Source organism: Grampus griseus (genome assembly GCF_964374135.1).
Source record: "Grampus griseus genome assembly, chromosome: 3".
In the NCBI taxonomy this organism is placed as follows: domain Eukaryota; kingdom Metazoa; phylum Chordata; class Mammalia; order Artiodactyla; family Delphinidae; genus Grampus; species Grampus griseus.
Genome location: NC_139019.1, coordinates 94,668,244 through 94,684,078, shown reverse-complemented (window position 1 = coordinate 94,684,078; position 15,835 = coordinate 94,668,244). Strand labels below are relative to the sequence as shown.

At 42.8% G+C, this 15,835-nt stretch overlaps 1 protein-coding gene across 4 annotated transcripts in view; it reads right to left on the bottom strand.

The window, feature by feature from the left end:
- COMMD10 (COMM domain containing 10) overlaps positions 1–7,850 on the bottom strand; it is a 163,932-nt gene extending 156,082 nt beyond the window's left edge. For 2 of the 4 annotated variants that reach the window (XM_082651552.1, XM_082651555.1), the window contains exons 1-2: positions 7,774–7,850; positions 6,266–6,356 (exon numbers count right to left, since the gene is read on the bottom strand). In XM_082651552.1, the coding sequence (XP_082507678.1) occupies positions 6,266–6,356; positions 7,774–7,814 (132 nt within the window). In that variant the 5' untranslated portion in view covers positions 7,815–7,850. Of the gene's footprint in view, positions 1–6,265; positions 6,357–7,440; positions 7,656–7,773 lie in introns of those variants that run through there. The other 2 variants (XM_082651554.1, XM_082651553.1) reach the window with 2 other exon arrangements.
- Positions 7,851–15,835: the final 7,985 nt, after the last annotated feature.

The window sequence follows — 15,835 nt, the reverse complement described above, 5'->3', positions numbered from 1 at the left end:
AGCAAGAAAAGGGACATTCTCAAGATCTTCAAGGACATCATATTAATAAAGTGGTTTGGAGTGAAGGGGGACAAGGGAACATGTATCGCCCCCCATCCACTGGTACATGAAACGTGCACCCTTAAAATAAGGTGGCGCTTAAAATATGTGAACAGAACAACAAATGGAGAATAAAATACAGCCATGAAAAAAAGTTCCAAATCCATAGTCAATATCTTGCTCCAGCAACGACCCTGGGTAGATCAATATTAAATGTAAGTCACTCTATTTGCTTCCAGACAGAAGCAGGTTAACTTCTTCCTAGGTACCAAAAGTAACCCACACATACTTGGGTGTTGAAGAGAAAGTAAAGGAGATATATTCGTTTTTACCCTCTCAGTGGGAGAAATTTAAGGCCCATGTTTATAAAATTAGAGAGCAAGTGTCCAAGAAACAAATTTTTTGGGTTTTTTTGTGGTACGCAGGCCTCTCACTGTTGTGGCCTCTCCCGTTGAGGAGCACAGGCTCCGGACCCGCAGGCTCAGCGGCCATGGCTCACGGGCCCAGCCGCTCCGCGGCATGTGGGATCTTCCTGGACCAGGGCACGAACCCGTGTCCCCTGCATTGGCAGGCGGACCCTCAATCACTGTGCCACCAGGGAAGCCCAAAACTTAAATTTTAAATGGAAAATGGATGTTAATTTTTTCTATATATTTAAAAAGCATATGCCATAGACATATATACACAGGCAAAAAGGAAAAACAGTATTTAAAAAGAATAACTGCTGTATGACTTGACATGGAAAGATCTTTGATACAAGTGATAAGTGAAAAAGGTAAACAGTATAATGCCACTTATGAACGCATTTATATAAAAACCAAAAATTTCTATTTATATCTGCGTGCACATATGTTTGCACATCTGTATTTATTAATACTTGAAAAAAAGACCTGGAAAGATGAAAACCAAAGCGACAACAAAGACTCCTTCTAGGGAGGTGTGGTGGTTTTATCATACCTGCAAATTCTTTTAACACTCCTCTGTTCAAAAGATGGAGCCTACTTTCATCTCCCCTGAATATGAGCCAGACTTACTGACTTACTTCTAACCAGAAGAACATAGTAAAAGGGAAGGTATGTGATATCCAAGCCTAGGTCATGAAAAGGACAGCACCTCCCTCTCTTGGACCACTCATTCTGGAAGAAGACAACTTCCGTGTCAGGAGCAAAGGCCCATGTGACAAGGAACTAACTGGTGCCACCATGTAGCCACGTTAGACGGAAATCCTCTACCCCAGTCAAAGCTTCAGGTACCAGCTGCCCCAACCAACACCTGAGAGCAGTTTCATGAGAACCCCAAGCCAGGACCACCCAGCCAAGCCAAATTCCTGCTTACAGGAAGGGTGAGAGACGATAAATGCTTATTGTTGGTTTAATCTGCTAAATTTGGGGGAAATTTGCAATTCAGCAATAGATAACTCACACAGGAGAGAATCAAGATGGAGGAAGGGGCAAGAGTTAGCCAAGGGGGCGTTTCAGTTCGTCCATGTTGTTTAAATGTCTTAAAACAAAAACTTCCTCATAAACTATTTGTGAAATTTAAAATGTAACTGAAACACTTCACTTAAGCACTCTATTTTGAACTTTAAGGGCACAAAAAAAGAACAAATCAAAAAATCCATTCTTCCAACGTTTTCTTTTTTTGAAGAATTTATTTTCTTAACATGCACGATGAGAGAACTCATCTTAATTCCACATATAGTTGAAATCAGGTCACATTCCTCAGAAAGTTATACGGATCTTCTATTCTATGAAGACAGTATACTATCTAAATAATTATGAAGGCAATTAGGTTTTAAAAACTCAGAGCACGGCTTTAGAGACAAGAGAGGCCTGTGGTCCAGAATCCAAGCTCTGACTCACATACACAGGCATACACACACACCAACACCACAATGGAAGAACACTTGGTCCTAGTAGTCTGCATATGCCATAATTTAAAATGTATGTATATATCATTTTAACCTAATAAACTAAGTTGTAAGAAGCCCTCCAGCTTATATTAAGTACAAAATAAATGCATTTTCAGAGATAAGCTACTCTTTTCTTTTTTTGTCCACATAGGTGAGGCCAATTCTTCTTTGAACAGGACCGTGCTGCACATCGTTAGGACATTTAAAGTCCCAGGGCATTAAATGCCAGCAACACCCTCCATACACTGTAACAACAACAACAACAAAATCCTCAGGCATTTCTGTATGCTGGGGTTTACATCTGTGACTGTCCTTTATATTAATATAATGAGCCTTCTCTATCTGTCATAATGAGGAAATATGGTGGTACCCCCAAGTCAATCTATCAAATAAAAGAACTTTTATTTTAAACTTTTAAAAGCAATCTTTCTGAAATGTACGGCACCGATTCTAGACTTCTGTAAACAAAGTATACTGGATTACACTAGATTCTTGCAATAAGTCAGATCATAATCACGAGCATCCAAGTTCCGTGCTGCAGTTAGTTTCCTAAAGAACTGCTAAGATACACTGATGATTTTTCACATCAGAAAAAACCCTCAGATTTCTTTGCTTTTGTATTTCTTGTGTCTGATTTTCATAATTCTTCCACTTCAATCTATACCCAGCAGTTGATTCTTGAAACTGCCTACATGCCCCATCACAGGAGCGCCTTCACCCCCCAGTTTGCTGTTGCTAGTCGGCCATGGCCAGAAATCCAGACACCTCATCTTGCAGAACTAGACATATAACATAGTAACATCAATAGGCTTTGTGGGAGGGCCTAAGAGTCTCTGGAGCAAGGTATATGAGGGTTTTTTTTTTAATTGCATGAGTTGTGACAGCTATTTTAAAAATGTAGAGGCCACAAATGTTTGTTTTTAAGTTCACAGATAAGGAAGTTACTCTGATCTCCTTCAGTGTTTCCCAAGGCAGACTCTATTAGCATGCAGGATGAGACAATTCTTTGTACAGGACTGTCCTACTCACTGCAAGACATTTAAAGGTACACATATACAATGGAATATTACTCAGCCATTAAAAAGAATGAAATAATGCCATTTGCAGCAACATGGATGGATCTAGAGATTGTAAAACTAAGTAAAGTAAGTCAGACAGAAAAAGACAAGTATCAAATGATATCGCTTATATGCAGAATCTAAAAAAAGATATAAATGAACTTATTTACAAAACAGAAACAGACTCACAGACTTAGAAAATGAACTTATGGTTACCAGGGGGGAAGGGATAGTTAGGGAGATTGGGATTGACACGTACACACTCCTATACTTAAAATGGATAACCAACAAGGGCCTACTGTACAGCCAGGGAACTCTGCTCAATATTATGTAACAACCTAAATGGGAAAAGAATTTGAAAAACAATAGATCCGTATATACGTATAACTGAATCACTCTGCTGTACATATGAAACTAACACAATGTTGTTAATCAACTATACTCCAATATAATATAAAAAGTTAGAAAAAACAAAGTTCCTGGGCATTAAATGCCACCAGCACCCTCCACACATTGGTAACAAACCACCCAAAATTCCCAAGTATTCCTATATGCCACGATTGCTCAGGAATAGATGCTCAGACCCATACTTAGGCATGCCCATATTCTATACCTAAGCTTATTTTCCCCATGTTTATTTCTACTAGAGATTTCAAGGAACCAGTCTGGACAAAAATAGATACCCTCTGCCCACAATCCCATTTTACCAAGATCAAACTTGGTAAAATCAAAGTGTCAAGCTGATAACACTAAGAATAGCAACCAAATCCCTAAACCTCTTCACCAACTTACCTGCATGCAGTTTCACCGCTCTCAGGACTCTGCTTGTCCCAAGGCAAAGGCCAACCTGACAGACCAAGAGTACATAAAAGAAAGCTGGCAGATCTGAGACGTTGCTGCCAACTCTTTGGTAAGAGCCCTTATCACAACTGGAGTCCCTCTGGAAGAACATTCCCTAAAACTGTCCGGGGGGGTTGGGGGAATGGGATGGGTTGCCCCTTTCCTGACTTTCTCTCCTGACTTTCTGCAGGCAAGTAATCAAATACAGATGCTTCTGTCCTCAGCTGCTTCAGCTCTTCAACAACCACACCTTCTCACCTCCACGCCCCACCTCTGAAGGCACAGCATTCAAACACCTCCGTGGAATGCTTTGGCCATTCAGTTACTCTAAGATAGATATTAATGTTTTCTCAACTCCAGAGGGTCAAAGACAAACTCCAGAGGGTCACGAGTTTCCTGCAGATGTTCCATCCTCCCTCAGTATGAAGAATAAAAGTTGTACATAAGTGTTTTGTGTCCCGTATCACTTTGTGTGTGTTTAAGAAGGCAGCCACCCACAACACTGTAAATCAACTATACTTCAACTGAAAAATACAATAAAATAAATAAAATAAAAAAGAAGGCAGCCACCAACTCAGACAATCAAAGAAACTCTGTATCAACTGCCTGCATCATTCACTTTGGGACTGATTTATATACCGTTTCACACTCTTTCCTGAGCTTTACTGTAATGGGTCAGAGGGATGGATTCTGGAGCCAGACTGCCTTACTAGCTAGCTGTGTGACTTGGGCAAATTACTTCACTGGTCTCTATCTCAGTTTCTTCATGGATAAAATAAGGATGACAACAGTTCTTACTTCCTAAGGGTGCTGTGAGGATCAGATGAGTTAATACCACAAAGCCATTAGAACAGCACCGGTCACAGAGGGAGTAATGGAACTGTGAATAGCAAACACCACAGAACGTAGCTGCTATTGTGACTGTGGTTGTTCCTCCTGCTTCTCCTTCTACATCACAAATTCCTTATAGGCAGGAATTCAGAGAACCTATATTCATTTTGTGTTTCCCATGGCAAGGAAAAGAATGAACTCCAAGTATGGCTATTGAGTGCCAACTGCATAACTATCAATGTATCAAGTGTGAGAAATATAAAGATGAGTAAGACATGATACTTAAAGTATTCAAGGTCAGAGAAAGACCCTGTAATCATGAAACAAATACTTATGATGTAGTACTAAAGTGAGGTGAGGACGAACCAAGTGTTTTAGAAGCAAAGAAGAGAGGATGAGCTGCTGAGAGTAGGACTGTCAAATCCTTGAAAGATGAATAGTTTATTCACTAAAGAAGGGAAGATATTTCAGGTAAGGGAAAGAGTATATTACACAGACATCAAGTCGAAAAAGTTCACAGTACGTTCCAGTAAAAGAGCATCCAGGGTAGCTGAAACACTTGCAAAGTGGGGAAAACACAGACTGTACCTACATTGTAACGTTAGTATAATACAATGTTAAGGAATATGAACTTTTTCCCATGAGCAATGGAAAGTCATTGATGGCTTTGAACGCTGTAAAGATATGATCAACTTTTTTTTTTTTTTTAGGAAAAAAATATTTGGAAAGATAAATGGAACAGCACCATGAAGAAGTGATAAGAAGGTAGAAGACTACAGACAGCAGTACCAGTTTGAAGGTAACTGTTGTAGTCCAAGGGAGAAATAATAAGGCTCTGAACTCAGATTACGAAGAGAACTTGGATTTGAGAGATACTTCAGAGGGAGAAAGGGCAGGGCTTTGGGACTGGTCTCTGGCCAGGAAAAAGAAGAGGTAAGAGTCTGGGTTCTCATTTAATGGTGATACTTTGCACCAGGTAGAGCAGTTAATGGGCACTCCTTAAACACATGTTGAATGGAATTAAATTTTATTAACCTGGTAAAGAAGTTAACTAAGTAATGTTAGCAAATTAACCAAGTAATGAATTACTAAACAACAATATATCCAAGATAACCACACCCTTAAAATAAAAGTGGAAGAGAAAGATTAAATGAAAAATTACATATTGGTTGATAGCAAAACTACAGAGTTATTTTTAAGACAAAGAATGAAATCATGATATCAGAATTGTCCCAAAGCGTGTTCCACAGAGCCTTGGTTCCAAAATAAATACCATGATAAAACAGTTCCCTGGTCAAACACATTTGGAAAATTTTGCACACAACATTCATGCTTAAATATTTACTATTAACACTACCATAAAATATACTCTGAAAAGTTCCATGATTTAAAAAAATTAATTTGAATGAAGACAGAAGTTCCCAAACTTTTGACCGTAGGATATTATCAAATTTTCTAGAGACCCGGTGTTCCTGAGGACCTGCTGGAGAACAATACCTCGCAAAAGGTACTTCAAGTAGAAACCTAGAGTTGCAGTGGAATCACAAGAATATATTATAATCTATAGAAGTGCAAACATACAAACCTTCAGGTGAAGTTTTTGAAGAATTCGGGTGAGCAATCGTGGAAATCTTCCTATATCTATTTCATTTATCAGCGACACTGCTTTTTTCATGCTAAATAAATTCATAAAACAAAGTTTTAAAATGAGTTTTCCCCAAGTGGTACTGTAGTTACTGTAAGTACAGCTGTCTGTAAGTTTTCATTTCGACAACTCTGCTTGCTACAAGGTAAGTCTGAGTAAAATAAAGAAAAACAGATGATGGCCAGCAAAGGCAGGATGTTTCCAAAAGATACCTCCAAAAGTATATCTGTTGAAAAGGTCTATCTGGCAAATTCTCTCTTTCTTCTGGGCAAGGCAAACGACTAGGAGAAGCTTGCACTCTGTGGGGAATGGTATTAATTTAGGAGTGAAAGTTTATGTATCCACTTAACTCAAAACAGAACTTTGAGAAGAGTGGGAGAAGGGAATTGGCAATTACACCAAAATTAGAAAGAAAAGCCTGCTGCATGGCAGGTAATGGAATAAAAAAAAAAAAACTACATACAATATCATTTGGGGTCACTAAGTACACAGCTGTTTTAAAACCCTGTTTCAATTGTAATAATCAACTTAAATTATGTGATAAGAACAATTCTACTGCACCACGTTGAATATGGTTTACTGATGTGATGTGTTACCCAGGGCATTGGTGTGAGAAAAGGAACTGGCTGTCAGAACTCAAGTAATCAAAAAAGGAAAAACTTCAAAATGACAACTCTCTTCAAAAAGACTCCTGGTCCAATCTAGACACAAAGTTATTCTCCAGCCTCAATTATTTGTCTGTATACTTCCGCACTTTTCTGCATCCACACACCACCTGCACTATTATTTTTCATTAAATGGAGTCACTTTTACTTAAATAATTTTATTTTAAAACATAACTACCTCACCACCATAGACAGCCGACCTTACTTATCTACCATAAATAGAAATGAACTAAATAAACAAATGAACTCAAATCAAATGAAAACAAAAGCAATGTTACTCAATTCTGGCTAGATACTGTTACAAGCCAAAACTCCTGGCCTGAGGCCTAGTCTATCTCGATTGAAAAGGTATATTAACGCGTGTTAAGTATTAAAAACCATCCGCGACCAATAGGAGACTTTCTCATAATCAGGAGGTCTGAAAGAGAACTGAAAACGGAAACGGAATACCTTTCCACGTGATTTCAGTGTTACTCCAGGCTGGCTTGGGTACCTGCGATACAGACTCGGGGAACGGTGACACTGACCACACACTGTCGTACTAACCTCAGCTGCCCAGGCCCACTGTAAGTCCACGCAGGTGAACTACCACGCAGGTGGAGGCACCCGCAGACTCGCGCAATCCCGCGGGGCCCGCACTGCGACTCCGCCAGCCCCTCCGGACACGCGCGGCCCCGCACCTGCCCCTCCGCCCCGGCCCCCCACCCGCGCCTCGGCGACAGACAGCAGCAGCATCCTTACGCCTGCCCTGTCCGCGCTGCCCCCGTGCTCAGCCGGGGCTACCTGGGGCTCTCCCGCAGAATCAGCGCCGCGGACGCCGCCATCCTAGAAGCTCCCTAGCCCCGCCGCCAGGATCAGCTGTCTGGAGTCCAACCAATGGCGGCGGCAGCGGCGGACGGCAAGCCGGAAGGCTCAAGCCACGCAGGGGCCGCGCCGCTCCGGTCCTGCGATCCTGGAGGGGCGAAGGGGCGTTCCCGTCGTCCTCCCCGCCACTCCCGCCGTTCCGAGTTAAGGCTGTACATATATTAATTTATTTATACGTACAATTTGCCTATTTTATATATATACGCATACCTGGATATGGTGTGGCTATTTTTATGTATTATGTAGGTAGCGTGTGTGTATAAACATATACATTTACGCGTACGTACATATACACATACTGTTTTTTTGGAAGAAAAAGTTTAAGCAGTGTCCGCGGTGTCTGGCCTGCGCTGCAAATGGGCAGGCGGTGGAACGCGCTCCCCGAAGGAGCCCAGGGCCAGCTCCACCCTGTGCCCTGCGCCACCAGCCCTTCCTGTATCTACACCCCTGGAGCTCTGCAGTGCCCCCACTCGGAGCCTGGGCTCTTTGTACTCTTATTCGTTCAGTAGTGTTCTTTGAGCACCTACTGTGTGCCAGGCACTGTGCTAGACACTCGGGATACAAAAGACCAAAATTCCTGCTCTTGAGGTTTGCCAGCAGGTAAATGGGCAAATGTTCGTTGTGCCTTTCTTTGTGGTCGGGCACTGAGCTAGGTACTGCGGAGTAGAGAAGATGAATCGCCGCAGAAACTGCAATTAAGGACATCTCAGGAGAATAGAGAGACAACGCGGGTTCAGGAATACCTTTGTCTCACTTAGAGAAAAACATGTAGTGCATTAAGGGGATTCAGAGCTGGGAACAGTGATAAGGCATCCGAGGTTGGATCAGAAAAACTTCCTGGGACAGGTGGCATGAAGAAGCCTTGAATGATAGGTTGTGGCATGTACATTTAGTCTGGTGAGAAATGGGGAGCCATTAAATGTTTTCAAGCAAAGAAATTTTTGTGAGAACTGTGTTTGTTTGTTGAAGATTACTGTAAGCAGAATGATTATTGGATGGGAAAGAGGTAAGCAGGAAAGCCAGATAGGGAGCTATTGCAATAATCTATGGAAAGCAATAAAATCCTTGGTAGTAAAATGGCATTGGAGAATGAAAAGATAGTGGATGAATTAGAGTTACATTTCAGCTGTAGAATCTTCAGGAGCTGAGAAAAGATTGGATTTAATTTTCGTACCCAATTATGTTTTACTTAAATTATTATTTACATTAGTTGGCATTCCTAGAGCAGCCCTGAAACATCCTAACTGAAAGAAGCCAGATTGCAAATTAAAAGTGAATAATCCCCACATGGATAATTGAGTCAATTATACAGTGTATTGAACACATACAAATACATATGGTTCGACAACACACATTTCCCAATTTGTGCAGCATCTGAAAAAAATGTGTGTGGATCTACATAAATTATAGGTGTCCGATACAAACACAGATTACCTTACCTGGCACATTAATAGAGTCCCAGTTCGCTCAACTTTTGAATCATTTCCCTTTTGTCTTGATTCATTGCCTGAAGTAGAGCCACTAACCAGGTAAAACTATTTTGAATCTCTAGGAGGAGGAGGTGAAGTTTACCTCCTCTTCAGTTCCCTTCAAAACTATAGCTGGGATTTTGAGCCAAAGAACCTCAGGGTGGTTTGAGCCCTGAATCTGTGTAACCTGGAACAAAGCACTCTACCTCACCAAGTTTCCTCTTACTGATCTGCAAAATGGAGGTGAGAGTAATGTCTGCTCCCCTGGGCTGTGGTGAGAATTAAACAGCCTGATGTGTATGTGCAAGAATCACTCTACCTTCCCTTATCTTTATAAGCACAGACTTCCAAGATTTTAGCAAAACTGTGTCCAGTGGACACAGAGGGCCTCTCACTATATTTCTTTTCATTTTCACTGACAGGGTGATCACTTTTTTTAATATATAAATTTATTTATTTATTTTTGGCTGTGTAGTGGTCTTCGTTGCTGCGCACTGGCTTTCTCTAGTTGCGGCGAGCCGGGGCTACTCTTCCTTGCGGTGCACAGGCTTCTCATTGCGGTGGCTTCTTTCATTGTGGAGCACGGGCTCTAGGCGCGCGGGCCTCAGTAGTTGCGGCACGCGGGCTCAGTAGCTGTGGCTCACAGGCTCTAGAGCACAGGCTCAGTAGTTGTGGTGCACAGTCTTCGTTGCTCCGCGGCATGTGGGATCTTCCCGGACCTGGGCTCGAACCCGTGTCCCCTGCATTGGCAGACGGATTTTCAACCACTGCACCACCAGGGAAGCCCCGGGTGATCACTTCTTATTACTACTTTTTCCTATAAAGGCTTGATGCAGTGAATAATTTCAACCCCTAAATGAGACTATTACCCCAAATATTTCTGTAGTCTCTGGAGTATACCTATCCAAAGCTACAAGTCATCGTAGTTGTCTTCCTGTTGCCACCTGCTGGAGGGCAGGAAATGTACCTCCTGGAGGCATAATTCCATAACCACACTTTACTCCTACCCCCCAACTTGTCAACCCATCTTTATGATAGATCTGGAGCCCAGATCTGTTGCCCCTGATCTATTAGGGCTACTAAACATGCTCAGTGCGCTGAAATTTCTTCCATACCGTTGCCTTTATTGCAAACTTCTGCCAAATTCACCTTTTTTTATATTCTGTGTTAGCCTGGGTTCTCTAGAAAACAACCTGAGTTGCATGCTGGTGTTTCATTGGGGGCTGTAATTGTAGGGAAGTAGGAGTGAGGGCAAAGGGAAGGAAAGGAGGAATGAAGGGAGGAGGAAAGCAAATAAAAGGTGGCATGTTATCCCAATTGTTACAGCTTCAAAACCCAGCTTATTTCTCAGAGAGACTATTTCAAGTTGCTGTATCTTGCAACAGCAAAGAGATAGCAATAGGGGGGAAATTTTTGTCTGCAAACTCTTTCCAATCTGCTGTCTTTTTTTGGTCCAAATTTGTCCTATGGTTCACACCTCCCCTGAACTCCTGGGCTATGTCACCTGGCACCTCTAGGCAGCCACTGGAAAATCCAGAGCTTCCATGAGTCGGGTAGAGTAGGAACTGAGTCTGGAGCTGTTAAAAGGAGCCCTCGGCTCAATCCCTGCCAACACCCACCTCAGATGTCTCCTCCCCAACCCCTGCCCCACCGAGGCTGGCAGCAAGTGACAGGAGATTTAAGACCACGGGAATAATTCAGCATTCCCAGGGCTCACTTTACTGGGAAAGTCAAGCAACGGGCTGAAGCCTGGGATGCAGTGGGGTGAGCATATCTGGGGAGGTACATAGCCTGAAGACAGTTTTACTCCTCAAGTGGAATCTCAACACAAGAATTGCTTGGGCCATGAGTGCTTCAGCTCTTAACTGATGGACCTTTTTCAATTCACGTGTGCCTAGTTGTTCTACCAAAGTCTATCAGAACACAGGTTGGAGTGAGGTTGGTGACCACCCTCCCCTCTGTCTTTAGAGCTAGGTGTGAACTTTGTCCCATTTGGAGCACCTCCTTTTTGTGTTTTTTTTTAAGTTTGTTGTTGTTGTTTTTTGATATGGACCACTTTTAAAGTCTTTATTGAATTCCTTACAATATTGTTTCTGTTTTATGTTTTGGTTTTTTGGCCGCGAGGTATGTGGGATCTTACCTCCCCAACCAGGGATCGAACCCACACCCCCTGCATTGGAAGGCGGAGTCTTATCCACTGGACCGCCAGGGAAGTCCCTGGAGCCCCTCCTTTTTGATGGGTTCCTTCCCAAGGGCCCCATGGCAGTATCCAGCAATGTGGCCTCAGTCTGCACCCGCCTTCTCCCTATTAGGCATGATTTATATCTTTAACACTCAATGAAGTAGAGCGAAAGTCTGGGAATATTTTTTCCAGAAGTCTCCTCCAACGCTTAAGAAAACCCTGGGTACATCAAGGAACCCAGCCCAAATCCATTCCTCAACATTCCAGCCACAAATGTAAATGATTATCTTTGGAGGAAAGGTAACACCTACTCAGCCATCAGAATGGTATCTGAGCCCCAGGAACCTAGTCCAGCTGAAATGACCTTTTAAGTAAGCTCTTGATATATACTGTCAAATTGGGGGGTTGGGGAGGCCAGGTGTAAAGGGTTTTATTACATACCCAGATTATTCTGGCAATGGGTTAGCTAAGTGTCTGGCCCAGGACCCTAACACTATGAAAGTCTGCAGTCCTACAACTCACCTTGAGTTTCCCAGGTGAGCTATCAAAGGTAGTTTAGAGTCACATCAGGGCAGAGGCCTAGAACTGCCTGCCACTCATGGCCTATACCCAGATGACTGGCAAATACAAAAGTCACATTCAGCTGCTTTGTCACACTCACTTGCAGAAGCCATTGGCCCAGTTTTCCTCCTTCCCTCCACCTCCCGGTCTCCACACCAGCATCAGTCACACTCTCCAGCCCTGTTTTTAGCTCTGTTGTCAGCACTTACCTCATAAGTGTGAGTGAATCAGGTGGGATGTAACTGAAGAACAGCCTTCTACGTGGTAAACGTGTCATTGTTCCACATTTTCTCCCCAGATTCTCAGGGGAATGAAGTTTTAAAATCACATATTCTAATTTAAGAGTTGGTTATGTGAATGTTCCTGTTTAATGTGAGACACATTAGGAATCAAGAAAGCATAAACATAAAGTCTTCTCTGAGTATTTGCATACCAAGCTGTGATGTGGAAAGGAAGCAAGAAGCTTAGAAAAAAAGAAAAGAAGGAATGGTATCAAGGGTGCAGGCCACATTTGTCCATACAAACAGTATTTATGTGCACCCACCCTTAACTGAATGGAGGGTGGGGAAGGGAATGGGAGGGAAACTTTTATTAAAATGTAGCAAAAATATACTTTGTGATATATGAACAGATCTCTGTTCTAATCTATTCTCCAACTTCAAGTTGAAAACCATCTCAAATTATCACCCTTCCATATTAATTTGTACCTAATTTCCTTCACTCAACCTCTCAGAGGCCCGTGCCATTAACAGGACTGATATTTACACATAGGATGTGTGAAACATTGAATGGTTTCTTCAGTAATTTTCACTGGTGAGCAGAGTTTGAAAAGAATTAAATGGTGCTTCCCTTATAGACACGTACACAGAGGCACAATTGCAGATTCCCCTTTACCCAATGACTAGGAAAGGAAATAAAAACAGTAAACACCACAAATAGGCAACTGGAAAAAAAAAAAAACTACCTGTTGAGAGCAAACAAAGGAAGAAGCATAGCTTAACAACACACTTGAGAAAGCATCTGCCGAGAAATAAAAGAACGTCTGCTTTGGCTAAGCTGTATCTTAAAGGTGATCCCCGCACTGCTGAAACAGCACTAGGAAAAGAAGGCGTCCACAAAGCCAGGAGAATTCTCCTTCTACCCTGTACCTTAAAGAGGAGCAGAAGTTGGGGGGGTAAATAGTCAGCCCAAGGGGAGTCATGGGACATCCTTGGAGAATGTATGTCTGTGAAGGCAGGTGCAGGTTGCCACGGAGGGTGGAGGAACCTCCAAGAGTCCATCTTTTGGTGCCCCTGGGGGAGGGGAAAAGTAGAACAAGGCGGAAACAAAACAAAACTATATCTAATATCCCAAGTGATGAATGTGGAGCTGGAAATCTGAAGAGAAAATAAGAAAAGCTATCCTGAGGGAAAAAGCCAGTGGAAAAGGTTACATCAGAGCTGCAGTGAAAATAGCCTTTCTTCCACCCCGACCTCCCCACCTCATTGTTAACACTGGGTGAAACCCACGGGCACCCCAATCCTTCCCCCATACTACGTGGAAATAGGGGCGTGAACAACCAGGGCTGACTCGGGGGGAATCAGAGGCTCTGTGGTGCCACAGTTAGTGAAGGTTTCTCCCCCTTCAGGGACTGGGGACGCCCCTACCAAGTGGAGTGAATCCTGACACAGAACAGTTAAGTGAACCTCAGAGTTGAGACAGCGAAAATTAAATCCACCACCAAGTGCTCAGTCCCAGCTTTCCTCACTTAAGCTTTTGTAGGAAGAAGAAGGAGGAGGGGGAGGGGGAGAAGGAGAAGAAAAGTAGATAGAATGCAATTCTGAGCCACCGGGATGGAAAAACAGATCTCACGCAAACAGGCAAAGGAAGTAAGGTGATTAGGCACTACACCAGAGACAACAGAGGTCTGGGCAGAACTGTCCACGCTAAACATAAATAGGATGAGAAGAAAGGGCATAACAACTATGCAATCATCCTACAGAAAAAGAGGGGTATTCAGTATACAAGAAACAGGTGAAAAGTTCAACCTGGAATAAAACATAACCTAAGAGACAGAAGAAAATGCCACGTGATTGCTCAAGATAAAATTTAAGACGAAAATAAATTCAGTGGAACAAGAGCTAAAAGACAACTTGATGAAACAACAAAATTAGATGTAAAAGGCATGGCAAAACCAAAGAAAGAAATGGAGGGCTAAAAGCACACCATCTCCTAATTAACAGGTAAATAAGAAACAGAAGGAAACAGACTAGGTACAATTGCAAATTGAATTACTGACAGAAAGAAAGGGCTATTCATGTTAAACGAAAAGGAGAGAGACAAACACAAAGTAGATACTGAGAACAAAGAAAAGCCAACCTGAGGATAACTGTGTCCCCAAGACAAGAACACAACAAAAAGACACAAAAATACATTCAATTACTGTAATAGTCTGACTCCATTTCGATGTGACTGCTGACAGCTTTCAAGCCCCCATCCCTCCCTCTCCCTTCTGCCCCACATCTGGGCAAACTGATGAGGAAGCCCGGTTGCTCCCTCCTTAGGCACTGGCAGGATGTTCAAACCACACAAGCCCCTGCCTGCATGGGAGAACCCTAATCCTGGCCCCACTCCCTGAGCACGATAAAACCCCAAGCAAGTCAGACTTCCTGCTCTCCCCAGATGTTTTTTGACCTGCTGGGAGCCTGTCCTGCTCACCCCAGAAAGCCTCATGATATGAGTAATAAACATTTTCATAGCTTCTTGGAGTGTGTGTGTGGTGCCACCAGTCTTTTTTTTTTTTTCTTAACATCTTTATTGGAGTATAATTGCTTTACATTGGTGTGTTAGTTTCTGCTTTATAACAAAGTGAATCAACTATACATATATCCCCATATCTCCTCCCTCTTGCATCTCCCTCCTAGTCTTCCTATCCCACCCCTCTAGGTGGTCACAGAGCACCAAGCTGATCCCCCTGTGCCATGCAGCTGCTTCCCACTAGCTATCTATTTTACATTTGGTAGTGTATGTATGTCCATGCCACGCTCTCACTTTGTCACAACTTACCCTTCCCCCTCCCCATGTCCTCAAGTCTATTCTCTAGTAGGACTGTGTCTCTATTCCTGTCCTGCCCCTAGGTTCATCAGAACCGTTTTTTTTTTTTTTTTTAGATTTCATATATACATGTTAGCATACAGTATTTGTTTTTCTCTTTCTGACTTACTTCACTCTGTATGACAGACTCTAGGTCCATCCACCTCACTACAAATAACTCAATTTTGTTTCTTTTTATGGCTGAGTAATATTCCATTGTATATATGCAACACATCTTCTTTATCCATTCATCTGTCGATGGACACATATGTTGCTTCCATGTCCTGGCTATTGTAAACAGTGCTGCAATGAACACTGTGACTCTTTTTTTTTTTTTTTTTTTTTGCGGTACGCGGGCCTCTCACTGTTGTGGCCTCTCCCGTTGCGGAGCACAGGCTCCGTACGCACAGGCTCAGCGGCCATGGCTCACGGGCCCAGCCGCTCCACAGGCTCAGCGGCCATGGCTCACGGGCCCAGCCGCTCCGCGGCATGTGGGATCTTCCCGGACCGGGGCACAAACCCGTGTCCCCTGCATCGGCAGGCGGACTCTCAACCACTGCACCACCAGGGAAGCCCCTGTGACTCTTTTTGAATTATGGTTTTCTCAGAGTACATGCCCAGTAGTGGGATTGCTGGGTTGTATGGTTGTTCTATTTTTAGTTTTTTTAAGGAACCTCCATACTGTTCTCCATAGTGG